Consider the following 13,514-nt stretch of genomic DNA (forward strand, 5'->3'; position numbering starts at 1 on the left):
CCATTTTTGTGAGGCCCCCTTTTCTCTTGAGGCCCCCGGGCCGTGCCCGGGTAGGCCCATGTCTTAAGACGGCACTGTGAACACCCCAATAGAGGATAAAAAGGAATTTAAAAACCGCAATCCTAGAGCAGCGGTTTCCAACCTTTCTTTCATTCCCGCACCCGCAGAGCACCGCGACTTACCTACCCGCACTCACTTCGTTAATACGTTTTTAATCATGATACATAGGCTGACCATATTTTATCGAGAGAAATACGGGACATCGGGATTCCAAATAAGGGAAAATACGGGACATTGCCAATTATTGCCAAAAACTACTCCAAAACCAAACAAAGTTGCCAAATATTGTTGAAATTACGGAAAATCACAATGGCGGGAAATGATGCATTACTGCAAATTGCAGTGGATTAAAATGTATTCCACGAAAAAAAAAACGTTTACCAAGGCAAATGCGGGAGATTAATATCCCATATATAGTTGTAACTATCATAAAATAATTTGAGTTGAAAAATAATTTCAATCTTCGATTTCAATAAAGAGTAAATATTCAAGTAGGCTTCGTGTAAAATACGGGAAAAACCGGGAAGCTTTTGCCAAAAAGTCGGGACGACCAAAAAAACAGAAAATACCGGACTGTCCCGGGAAATACGGGACGTATGGTCACCCTACTGATACAGAAATAAAACCTCAATTTTCTAACTGATTACATTAATTATCCAATAATTAATTTCTATGAATTCTTTTACTTATTGTTTAATGTCTTTCGTCTATGGCTAATATTTAATTTCGGCTTCATTTCTTTTTTTAATTAATTTAAAAACGACACTAAAAGGATAATTACAACTATAAATATTAACATTAATCTCCCACATTTGTCTCGGTGAACGTGAATTTCGTGGAATTCATTTTAATCCACTGCAATTTGCAGTAATGCTTCGTTTCCCGCCAATGCGATTTTTCCATGTTTTCAGCAATATTTAGCAACTTTGTTCACTTTTGGCGTCATTCTTGGCGATAATTGGCGATGTCCCATATTTTCCCGTATTTGGAATCATAATTTCCGTATTTCTCTGGAGGAAATAAGGTCAGCCTAGTGAATAATGGTATTTTTTCTCAATGAGCAGAAGTCAGAAGATGAGGTGTCAAAATATTGGTATGATTAATATTTTATTAAGGATTGAAAAATTCAATTTCCATCCTCATTTTAATTTTTCCTGAATAATCATTCAACATGTAGTAATTTTTAACCCATCTCACCCCTCTCCCCCAAAAAACGCTCTCCCGCATCCCGGGTTGGAAACCACTGTCCTAGAGTGTTAGTGACGTCATTCAAACGCCATGGTCAGGTATAGCACAAAAAAGAGGGAAAATAAATAGTTTCTAGAAGAGAGAAATAGGGAAAAGAAAGTGAAAAAAGTTGTATAGATATCACCAAGAGAGAGGTACGAGAGGCGATATGTAGCCAAATGTTGCACTCTGCCAATAATTTTTTTCTATGTATTTTTTCTGGGTGAGGGACCATTCAAGTATTACGTAAGCAGATTTTTAGCCATTTTTGACCCCCCACCCTTGTCAGCAAAACAACTGCCCCCCCCGCCCCGCCCCGGTCAGCAGCTTAGAATATTTCATATCTTCAAAAAGGGGTGGTTGATGACGTAAGCAACCTTCAAACCCCCCCCCCCCGTCATCAAAAGTCAGCAAATCGAGGACATTGTTCGAATTGAGTCTTGTCCGGCCGTCCATGTACGGTCCCTTTCAGTGTACACGAGCTCCAAGGAAAGATTGAGAGATTTGGTGCCTCTGTAGTCTAGTGGTCCAGGGCGTTCACCCGGAAAGTGAAATGACGTGGGTTCGATTCTCCGCAGGGGCAGTTGAATTTTCTCTCTTTCCAAAATGTATCTTCGCAACAGCCAGTTGTTAAAAACCTTCGTATGGTAGCGGAGAGTGACATCATCTCCTTGCATAATTAGACTGGGACCTACAATTTATTGCTGATTCCGAACGGCAGCATTCGATATTTTTGATTTTTTTTTTTTTTTTACGCTTACCGAGAGGTTGGTGCGCTATCCCCCTCGGCGTGTGACTCCCTGCGGTAGCAATCTTTTTCTGTGGCCATGGTGCCGCGGTTTAAATCACACTCCTGCGTCAGGAGAGTTTCTGACAATCTCGGATATAGAACTCGCGACACTTTTAAACATCATTTGATACTTTTAGCGAGTACCTTACTCGCCCAGGTTATAAATCACCCAAGAGGCCCGCGCTGCAGTTACAGATCATTGAGACTGCCCGTGTTACATTTCCAGACTACCTGAAAGTGTCCTGCTACACCTTTAAAAATTGCTTAATGGGTGTCACGAAAGTTCAGCACGACACAATTCAGCGCAGAGATTGCGTTTTGTAAATAAAAATTCCCTTCCCATTTTTTCCAGACTTAGTACCGGTATACTTTCAAAATGCTTTGAAATGATTTTGAGAATAAGGTGTGGTTAGAATTATTATTTTTTGACCAAAATATGTCGCTGTCTTTGAGAAATGTATTATCATGTCATAAAAAGTAGTTACTCTTGCAGCTGAAAATTATGTGCTATTCCTCGTGAAAATTCTTCTCTACTTTATCGCACACCAACTCCGGTCATATATCACCATACGGCAGTTTCCAACTAGTGAAGTTGGGTGGGAAATGAAGGCGCCATCTATCGGTGGTAGTCCGTCCTAGGCTCGGTAGGTAAAGAACTTTTCCGATGTTCCTTTGGCTGGATTAGATCTGATGTCGATTCTCGTAATTCTGAACTATTTCAAAAATTCTTTTTTCAGTTTCCATAGCTCTTACGACGCTTTTGTATTTCCATTACCGAAGATGCACTGCTCTAATTTAATTTTTCTGTTAGTTTCTCCTCTTTCTGCAAAGCCGTTATGAATATCCAAACATTGGGATGATATGGAGTTCAGTAGTGCTGCTGAATGAATTATGTCTGACCTCAATATTATTATTGGTTTTTGCTAAGCCTTCAATAGTGGCGTCGAACCAATCCCATAGCTCTATAGCATAGTTTCCCAACCTTTCTTGTCCCATCGCCCCCTTCTTCAGAAATTTTTTCATCCCATCGCCCCCCAACGCAATCTAACCCATAGGATCCTATGTTATACCCGTAGCTTTTACCGTCCCCCTGGAAAATTCTGTCGCCCCCTCAGGGGGCGTTAATGCCCACGTTGGGAATCGCTGCTCTATAGCAAATTTTGGATCTCTCCCGCGATTTCTTTGTGTTGGCCCTCCAATCCTTCGTTGTCTCTGTAGTACTCGCTATCTAACAAATCATTAATGTATCAGTAATTATGCCATTCCTAAGTCTGGAAAAAGTGGGAAGGAAATTTTTATTTACAAAACACAATCACTGCGCTGAATCGTCGCTGCGTTAAATTGTCGTAGCGCTGAATTGTCTGCATTGAACTGTCATAGATCCGCTTCATGCCCATCAGAACAGTTCAAGATCACTTAAATGGCTCATGACACTTTCCCAAACCAATGAAGTAGCCAGCTTTCTCCAAAAGGTTCGGCATCCTTTTTGCAAAATACAGAGTGTGCACATTTCGGGAGCAAAAATCATAGGGAAGGGGGTGGGTCGGAAATGTGTTCCACTATCAGATACAGAAATCTGGTCCAGGGAAGATAAATACAACTCAGAATGCTAGTTAAAGAGAACAACGATTCTATGTATTAGAAAGAAAAATCCGCATGTGAGAGAGAAAGAATACTGCATACATTTTATAATTCTTAATAATCTGATGAAATATCAGAGACATACTTGCGCAATGTTTTCTCTCTCTCTCTCTCATATTAGCTATTACTTATACCACTGAAATTACAACATTTCTACGCAGCTGAACCCACTTGAACATAAATTGACCTCAATTTTCTATTGTTGAACGAACGTTATTGCGTCCGTGCAGAACAGACAATGGGGGAGGGGGGGTGAGTATTTATTTCTGCCTTTATGAATAGGAGTTATTATAAAATGCGGAAGCTGGATCTGTGTGTGATCGAGCAAATACGCGTTTCCTTACATTCATTTTTAAAACAGCGGAAAAAATAGTGTTAATTTTTCTTGTAGGAGTTGAATTATTATGGAATTGCGATATCCGCAGGAAACGCAAGGAAAACTACCAGTGTGGTACGAATTTAGTGTTATATGTGTTTGTGGGCGTGCAGCTGTCTAATCTCACGCATTAGGAGTGTAGGAGTGGGAGTTCGCATCCTTACGTGTTTTAAATAGCCGTTGGAAACGCATAGAAGGTGCGATTTCTCAAATCCCTTAGAGGCGAATCACCAGCAATTTTTAAAACATAAAAACGCACTACGGGCTTCTATGCTCCACTTCTCCTCCTGCTTACGCTTCTGCACTGACACTATCACTTGAAGACCGAGATAAATGAAATTTCACCGAAATTCTCACCAAAGCACAAGTTAAATTATTGTCACATTGGAACCCCCTGCTATCATTTTACAAAATATTGGTCAACTTAGCTAATTCCAATTTTCGGTGATTCGAATTTTGGTAATTCCTAATTCCCCCCTTGAGTTTCCTGTTCAATTTCATGTTAAAATTAGCTGTTTAGCTCGATCTTTTTTTCATGTTTTGGATAATTCAGATAGGTCATACTCAAAAGGTCTATTTCCTCAGATTTCTGGTTAAATTTTGGTCATCCTTTTTCCTTGGTTTAATCTTTCCCAGAATATAACGTGACCAACATATTGAAAACAACAACAAAATCTAAACTTTTTTTTTGTTGTGGCTCTAAGACTTTGTTTCTTACTTAGTGTCAGCCCGCCGGTCGGGGCTTCTACCAGTTAACTAAGTATTTAATCAATTAGTAATTCTCAAGATTCGATCGTGTAGTTGTTTACATACATTGCGTGGTGTTATAGACATATAAAAACAAATTATCGTAACCCAGTTATTAGACGCACGGAGGCAAGTTAAAGTATAAAAAAATTTATTTAATTTATAAATATCAATTACAATCATTAACATTAAGAAAGATGTATCCTATATCAAATTTACGAATAATATATATATTACCACTCCCGACAGGTGAGTCAAGGTATTACCTTATGCATCTGAGAACATGTAACATCCTAAGTATTTACTGGACATTCAGGTCACAGGAAAAGTAGATAAGCGTACTCACCCCGGTCATCGTTGGTGATTTCCTTGCCAACTTAGCTGCGGCTCCCGCACATTACGGCAACTCTTTCACTCGGCACCTACACACTGTACTCCACACTTTTCATATTCCGTGACTTTCTACTATATATATCGAGTCTGACTCTCTCTCTCCACCAAACCACTGTTCAACTCCCATATCCTCTGTCGAAACCCATTTCCAACTTACATCTCACTTCCTATCTCTCTCTTACTATCTCCCTGTCATCATCGGGCCTGAAAAAACAACAGAGGTACCTACTTCAACGCTTGCAGAAGTTATGGACATGCTGTTGAAGCTCGAAAATCGCATCTTTCATTCTTTAAATCAACTTGCGCGAACTATTATGATGTTCCCTTGAGCTTCAAATTAACCAAGTTCAACTATGCATTTAAAAAAAAATTGCATATCTTAGTGGGTTGTGTGCTACTACTAAACCACACATGCACCTCGTTCATATTCCTCTGCGGAACCTCAAACGAATTGGTGCATATTGGAATGTGCGTGTACGGGTAGTGAAACCTGACGTGAAGTTTGTTTCTGCGTAATGCTTGTTATACATATATATGTGTAGTGCTGTCATCTGCCACCAGTTTTTCTAACTACGAGTGAAGTGTAATGATTGAAGTAGGCCTGTTGCTCTGGGGGCGAGACTTTTTAATGGAGAGATCGGCTCGAAGTTGGGAACCACAGGTAACCAACTTCAGCCGACCACCACTGGGTGGGGTCGGTGGGGCCCGAACCTAGATCCTCGCGATGCGTGTCCGTCACTATGATCACTGGATCACCACAGAGGCAGTGGGTTGTTTGCTGCAAAACATCCAATCTCCTGAGGGTCAACTATATTTTTATATTCGGTACGGGGCAAAAATAAGTCCCGAAATTTTGCTGCAAACTTGGAAACGTAACTGGTAATAGTCGCATAAAACGTATATTGATATCAAATCAGATATTGTTCATTTTTATGCAGCATACTAGTTACAAAGCAACAATCAATTTTATGTTCCCCACTCTAGTGCAGCCCTCGGAGCACCAATATCCGCCTGCTCCTGCCTAGTTGCGGCCCTGGGTATCAAAGATATTAACAAATTACAAATTAATGAAAGAAATAGCTAACATAACTTATTGAAATTCCTTGAAATTTTGAAATTTACGAGCAAAGGCTCATTTATGGTTTCGCCGCCTGTGGGCTACACCAATTTTGCCACCCGTCTCCCATTCTGGTCTATAATTTTCGTAACTACTCTTTCCTCGAATTCACCACCCTGCACTACAACCTGCTTGTCCCCCCCTTCCACAATACAAATACACGTGTCTCTGAAGCAAGGGCGTTCAACATTTTGGAGATTACGAGCCACCTCATTGGTTCGAAAACGTTTCGCGGGCCACTTAGGTGATGTCTAAATTCGTCGTATGCCACTCTCAAGTGATCTGAAAATGCACCGCGGACAACTAATTGACGTGTGAATGCGCCGCCAGCCACTTGAGTGATCTGTAAATGCACTCCAGGTCACTTATGTGATCTGTAAATGCACTCAGTTCACTTAAGTGATCTGTAAATGTGCTGCGAGTCACTTTGGAGATGCGGAATTGAACTGTGGGTCACTTAAATGATCTGGTAATGCTGGTTATAATTTTGTTACGAAATTTGGTTAAATGGACACCGGTTCTCATTAGATGACTCCGAGGACCATGGGTGAGCATGAATGCTCTAAAGTCACTCTTTTAGTCATTCACATTACTGCACGTGCAGTAATGTGAATGATAGATACCAAAACTACACGTAGATACACAGATACCAAAACGCGTTGGGAGTGACACTGTTTTGGTCACTCCCATGCCTGCACACGTACTGTTTTGGTGACTCCCATGTCCACACACTGTTTTAGTCACTCACATGCTTGAACACGATCTACGTCACTCACATGCTTGCACACGCTCTAGGCCACTCACTGACCTGGACCCTCGCTCTGTAGATCACTCTTTTACTCACTCACGTGCTTGCAAACTCTTTAAGGGCACTCTTTTAGTCACTCAATGACCTAGCCCCTTGCTGTCTGGGCAGAGGCGGATTTATTGTTACACAAATTTTGCCGCCCTTTTCCCAATTTACTAATTTTTTTGGCCACTCATTCCTCAAATTTGCCGCTCCTCTGTACTTGCCGCCCTTGGCTATATCACGCTAAGCCCTCCCCCCTCTAAACTCTAAATACACAAATGTTTTCGATAAGAGTGACTCTAATGATAATGAACTACTTCATGTGATTCCAATCCTTGATTTAAATAAACAAAAAAAATCCAAGTTTTGCTTTGTGTTGAAAATATGGGGGAAAAAACCGAGATTTTTTTTTACAACCAGAGATGCCTTAGGCATATCTTTTATGTATGCCCGTATTTCTCTCCCATATTTCCTGGAGAGAAATACGGGACATTAAGATTCCAAATACGGGAGAATACGAGGCATTGCCAATTATATATCGCCAAAAATGACGCCAAAACCAAAGTTGCCAAATATTGTTGAAATTACGGAAAAATCAGAATCGCGGGAAATGAACTATTACTGCAAATTGAAGTGGATTAAAATGAATTCCACGAAGAAAAACGTTCACCAAGACGAATGTCGGAGATTAATATTCTCTTTTATAGTTGTAATTATCATAAAATAATTTATGAGTTGAAAAATAATGTCAATCTTTGACTTCAATAAAGAGTAAATATTCAAGTAGGCTTCGTGTAAAACACGAGAAAAACCGGGACACTTCTGCCAAAAAGTCGGAACGACCAAAAAAACAGAAAATACCGAGACTGTCCCAATAAATACGGGACTTATGGTCAGAATTGCCATAACGTTGCAGAATGAAAAACAGAAGCAGAGACGAAAGCAGACAAGGCGTATCCAAGTCCGTAGATTTGTGTCCCTGAAAATAAGCACGCGTGAAATGGCAACGGAAGAGAAATTGTTGTCAATATGGCCGCCCAAAGTTATGTTTCATAATTGGAGGGGGGGATATATTTATGTTATTTCCGCTTTATATTTATGAGACAACATCAGCGGCAGCTCTCGTTTTTTTGTTTCATCTTGTCATACAATTAATTAGGTTTCGCACGCCATGGATGAAGCCCCATCCTCTCCGCTAGATGACGCGCACGATAATGCTAGTGGTCAGTTATTTTATCATTATTATCATCAAATAATTATTATCACTTAACCCCAGCTCTGTAAAATTTTCTAAACATTTAAAAAAAATCATATGATTTGTGTGTTTTTCTTTTTTTTTTATTGCATATTGTGCCCTAGACCAAATACATCAAACAATGATTCATCAAAATGATTGTAAAACAGTTGTTGTGATTGATAACAGTTTACGGTCAAACCTCGGATTAAAGGACACCTCTCTATTTGAGGGACGGGTGTCCTAATCAGTGTCCCTTGGACTCGTTTTACCTCTACATAAAGGACACCTCTATTAAAGGGATGAAATCTGGTCCCATGGGTGTCCCTTATTGAGAGGTTGCACTTCACAGTGTAAGCTGTGTTAACAAATCAAGAGCATTTTTTTTCCTGAGGCTAGTTATTGACAGTAAATGGTTGAGTGGTTGACGTTTGTTGCTTAAAACATACACGTCTTTGCTGAAATTAGTCTACGTGGGCAACAAGCTTTCACTAGATTAGCTGTATGAGCATTTGGTGCTGCGCCGTCTCAAGACCATCTGGGCTAAGTGGTTTTTTTCCAAGGCCTTACCTGGCAAATTCTCAAATTTCAACCAGATCTCATTTTAGAGGATCTTTCTTTGCTTGAGCCCCTCCTCCCCCCCCCCCCCCGGCAGTGTCTTGATGGTCCCATGCGTTAAGACAGCACTGATTCAGATTACTTGAACGACCTGAGACAAGTTCTAGAACACTTGAGCAATACATTTAGAGATCCCTTGAGTGACATGGGACATAGTTTTAGAGCGCTTAAGTGGTCCCCAGTGCGGTTCTACATCACTCAAGTTACCCATGGAACATTCTCAGATTATTTAAGTTGCCCGCAGCATATAATTGCAGATCATGTGAGTGATGCGTGGCATAGTTCCAGAGCACTTAAGCGGTCCGGACACATTTCCAGATCACTTGGATCCGTGAAACATTTAGAGTTCACTAAAGTAGGGCACTTATCAATTGGGGGAATGTTACTTCAAGTGCCCACAAACTGTTGAAGGTTTTTCTTGTCTTTGGCACACCGAGTAAGATGCCAGTAAAAAAAATTTCATTAATATTTTCATAAAGGGTGGTTGATGAGGTCAGCATTATACAAACCCCCCTCTCCCTTGTCATCAAAAGTCAGCAAATCGGAAACCCATTGATGCTGACGTAATACTTGAATGGCCCCTTTTATATTGGGTTGCTATATTTTGGTTATATTTGACATCCATAAGTTTTATGGGCATCTTTTTTCAGCCATCTTGCTGGGTAATTTGCCTGGTGTGGCCTTTAAATTTGGCACACGGGCCAGCCTGTTATTTTATGGAGCTCTACCGAACGTTGATGTCCCTTGGAATAGAATATCACCTCTTCCAGATTCCAATAGAAACTGCCTCCTTGACGAGTAAAAGTTAGTGAATTGAACCTAGTGAACTGACTAAGCATTAAAGTATTTGATGCACTATTTATGCAGCGCTCCCACTTCTCTTCCTTTTGTCATACTTCCTAGTTTTTGCCCTACTTTTCCACCACAACCTATCAACAAAATTCATGTAATTTATTTTAATTGGGAAGGGAATCATTGATATATTGCCAAACAATACAAATGTAGTAGTAGATCGCAATTAATGATTCTGCCAAAGTAGAAATTGTATAGTTTTCAAGGTTGTTTGGCGGGCGGGGGTATGTGGGCCATTCAGTTTATTAATTTTTCATTTACTTAGTTTGAGGGTTCAACAAGTGAAGTAGTCATTGAAAACTTCTGTCTGCATAGAAAAAATGATTTTAAATTTACTACTTCATGGTCTCAGACAGTAACTGACATTCATCATTCAAAATTACCTTTAGTCCACACAATTTTGTGTATAGGAGAAACAACAGTTTGCAAGCAGTTGGACACAGGCCTATTCTAGGTTTGGCGATTCTGATGCTACCCAAGTATAATACCTATCCTAAAATGAGCATTTCTTGTTTATGGTGACTGGAGGCAGGCCTGGTCCTAGCACAAATTGGCAATATGTGCACGTATCACTGATTTGATCCCTGGGATGGGAGGCTGCATGTATTAAGATGGCCCTACTTTTAATATATCTAATATTGCAAATCTCGACATAGGCAGTCATTCTGAATCCTTACTCTGGAGGCATTTACCTATAAGGGGCCGTTCAAGTATTACGTCGGGGGGGGGGGGGGATTTCCGATTTTCTGACTTTGGATGACAAGGGGGTAGGGGTGGTTCGGATAATGCTTACGTCATCAACCACCCTTTATGAAAATATGAGTTAGGATTCAGAGAGGCAGAGATGATGACAAAATTTTGCTGACAAGGGGGGGTCAAAAATGGCTAAAAATTTGCTTACGTATTACTTGAACAACCCCTAATATAAGGCATCTATTTGAGTATTTACAATTATTTGATTGATATTGGGTATAAATTTGGTTAAATATAATTTACTTTTGGTATAAATTTAGTAAACATATGGTAGCCAATAAAATTTATGTATCAATATTATTGTTTTAATTAAAATTCAATGCATTCATCGAATGTGGCAATGGACATAAATATGAGTCTGGATGCCTGGCGATTTTAATTAAGGCTTTTTAATTGAGATAGAACCCTTGTGTTTTGATTAGAGATGTAAAATTCTCGAGAATAGAAATTCATTGATTGTGTTTTAAATGTTTCAGGCAATGAAAACTGATTTATGTTTCATAATATAAACAAAATTGGTAAAAAAATTTAAATTATTTAATAGAAAAATGAATTTTTTCGATTATTCTCAAATTTTTACATCCAGGAGAATATTCTTGTTCTCTGAGAATATTCTCACCTCACATCTCCAGTTTTGATAATTGGTTTATTTGGGAATTTCAACTGGGATCTGTTCAGTCTTCGTCACAGGATTGTGTGGATTTGAAAAATACTTATGGTTTTTTTTTCTATTTTATAATAGATTACGAGTTGGATTGTTCTGAAAGTGTAAAGGACACTGAAAATCTAAAAGATAAATTGCGGCAGCTTCAAGCAGAGCTCGATGAATGTAGATCCCTTGTGACGGTTGCTGAGTGTCAGAAGGAAAATGCAATTGAAACGGAACAGAGGAAATGCCAAGAAGAAGTTGCTTCCATACAGAGTATTATGGAAGGTGTCTTGATCCTTTCCTTTCTTAATTTATTTTACCTTTCATTCTAAATTCAAATCCTTTCACCCAGATTCGAATAAATATTATAGGACCAAGACAAGGTTAACCATTCCATAAAACGAGATAGAAAAAAACACTTCAGTGAAATAATAATCAGTTTTAAGTTGAAAAATATTTAATTTCAACAATTAAAATAATTAAGACCAGGGCGTAGGTAGCTACCGGATGATTATTCATAGATTACGAACTTGCTGCCTGGCAGTCGAGTGGTCAGGGCACTAGCCTCTCACTGTGCAGGTCTGGGTTCGAATCCCGGTTCGGGCATGGATGTTTATTAACGCTAACAAATTCCCTGGACGGATCATGCTGATCCCTTGGGAATACGTGAGGACCACATTATTATTATTATTATAAGAGTTGACTTACATGGGGTTGATATGGTGGTTTTAATGTCCGAAGATGGTGACCAGTTGATGGACGAATTTGGAGTTAATGGAGGGTGGTGGCAGCTGAGCGGGAAAGCACTCCGGAATCACAAGTTCGTCCACATTTTGAAGAAGTCCTCTGTCTTTACACTGGTAGTTGTTGGCAGTGAACTTGAGGTGGCATCTCCATTAGAAGACTGTGTGCAAAGTGGCAAGAACTGTCAATGTATCTTTGATGATAGGTGAAAATCAGACCGGAGCTATTCTACATGAATAGCTACATGACAATGGTCCGTGCTATGAAACAAGATGCCCCGTGGACGAACCCTCGGAAAGCTGTCAGCTGTTATGTGGTCGCCGGTTTACCATTGTATGCTAACTTCACTCCACACTGTTTACTTGTTATCATTGTTATTAGAATTAGTGTAGTATTTCACATTATACTCGCAACACCGGAGAGCTAAAACGAGAACAACCTACATTTTTGGCAGCGTAAAAATAATCAAACTAGCACATTCTATAAATTCCAATTACCAGCGAGCGAAATAAACAACTCACCTATCATATGAAAAAGTATCAAGAGACTACATCATTGACTCGCATTCCAATTGTAAGTGAGAGAAAAACTCTAACCCGCCAGTAGCGTAGAAATTATATCAAGCTTAAGAGAGAATTTTTCTAGAGGGTATGTTAAAAAGGCCCCTTGGCGATACAAAACTATATAAAAATGTACTGGGTACAGGTCCTAAAGGGAATTATTCAGCGTTTTAATTTAGAGTTGGCGGAGAAGGGAGAGAGAGGGGGGATTGGGGTACAACAGAAAAGGGGGGGGATCTTGAAGGGGACTGTCCAGACCTGCAGAGAAATTTTTACCGAAAAGGACCCTTAATCACACCGCCCCCCCCCCCCCCCGTATCTTAAAGCCTAAACTTTCTCTAGAATAGATTTTGCTTTCCAACTATATTATTATTATTATGATACCATAAAATATACAATTAAATATAGGTATAATCATATGATTAATTATGCAAGATTCCTTTGTAGAAATAAAAATCTAACATCTTATAAAGCCAATCTATTCAATATAATAATCTTTTCTTTTCTCTACAATTAAAACTATTTTAAGATTAAGTTAATGTAATGTTACGATGAATTTCGAAAATTCAACATAACAAAGGTTTGTGCAAATTTTAGTAGTTTGCATTTGATATGAAGTGATACGTGCTACTTTATTTCTGGCTATTGGTATACATTTGTTATCTCTACATACAAATTGACAAATTTATGTTTTTGCGGTTCTCTCTAGCTTTAATTTTTCTCATCAGGGGACTTTCTTACATCCCCATTGTTTGAAAGAAAAAGTTATTGGCTGAAATCTAATATAGGCTAATCAATATGCATGATATGATTTTTATTCTACATGACTATACCTTAAACCAGGGGTTCTCAACCAGTGCTCCACGGAGCCCTTGCGCTCCATTTGCACTTACTTTATCGGGGCTCGGGGTGACTCGAGGAAAATAAAATAAATCAGTAAATTTGATAGATGGTTAAAAAAAA

At 39.3% G+C, this 13,514-nt stretch overlaps 1 protein-coding gene across 2 annotated transcripts in view; it reads left to right on the plus strand.

The window, feature by feature from the left end:
- Positions 1-8,150: 8,150 nt before the first annotated feature.
- LOC149079168 (rab GTPase-binding effector protein 1-like) overlaps positions 8,151-13,514 on the plus strand; it is a 34,694-nt gene continuing 29,330 nt past the window's right edge. The window contains exons 1-2 of one of the 2 annotated variants that reach the window (XM_089240070.1): positions 8,151-8,364; positions 11,341-11,532. In XM_089240070.1, the coding sequence (XP_089096196.1) occupies positions 8,313-8,364; positions 11,341-11,532 (244 nt within the window). In that variant the 5' untranslated portion in view covers positions 8,151-8,312. The remainder of the gene's footprint in view (positions 8,365-11,340; positions 11,533-13,514) is intronic. The other variant, XM_089240071.1, reaches the window with a different exon arrangement.

This window comes from Pholcus phalangioides, unplaced genomic scaffold (genome assembly GCF_987345545.1).
Source record: "Pholcus phalangioides strain wild (caught in Gottingen) unplaced genomic scaffold, Ppha-v1.0 ptg000012l_1, whole genome shotgun sequence".
In the NCBI taxonomy this organism is placed as follows: Eukaryota; Metazoa; Arthropoda; class Arachnida; order Araneae; family Pholcidae; genus Pholcus; species Pholcus phalangioides.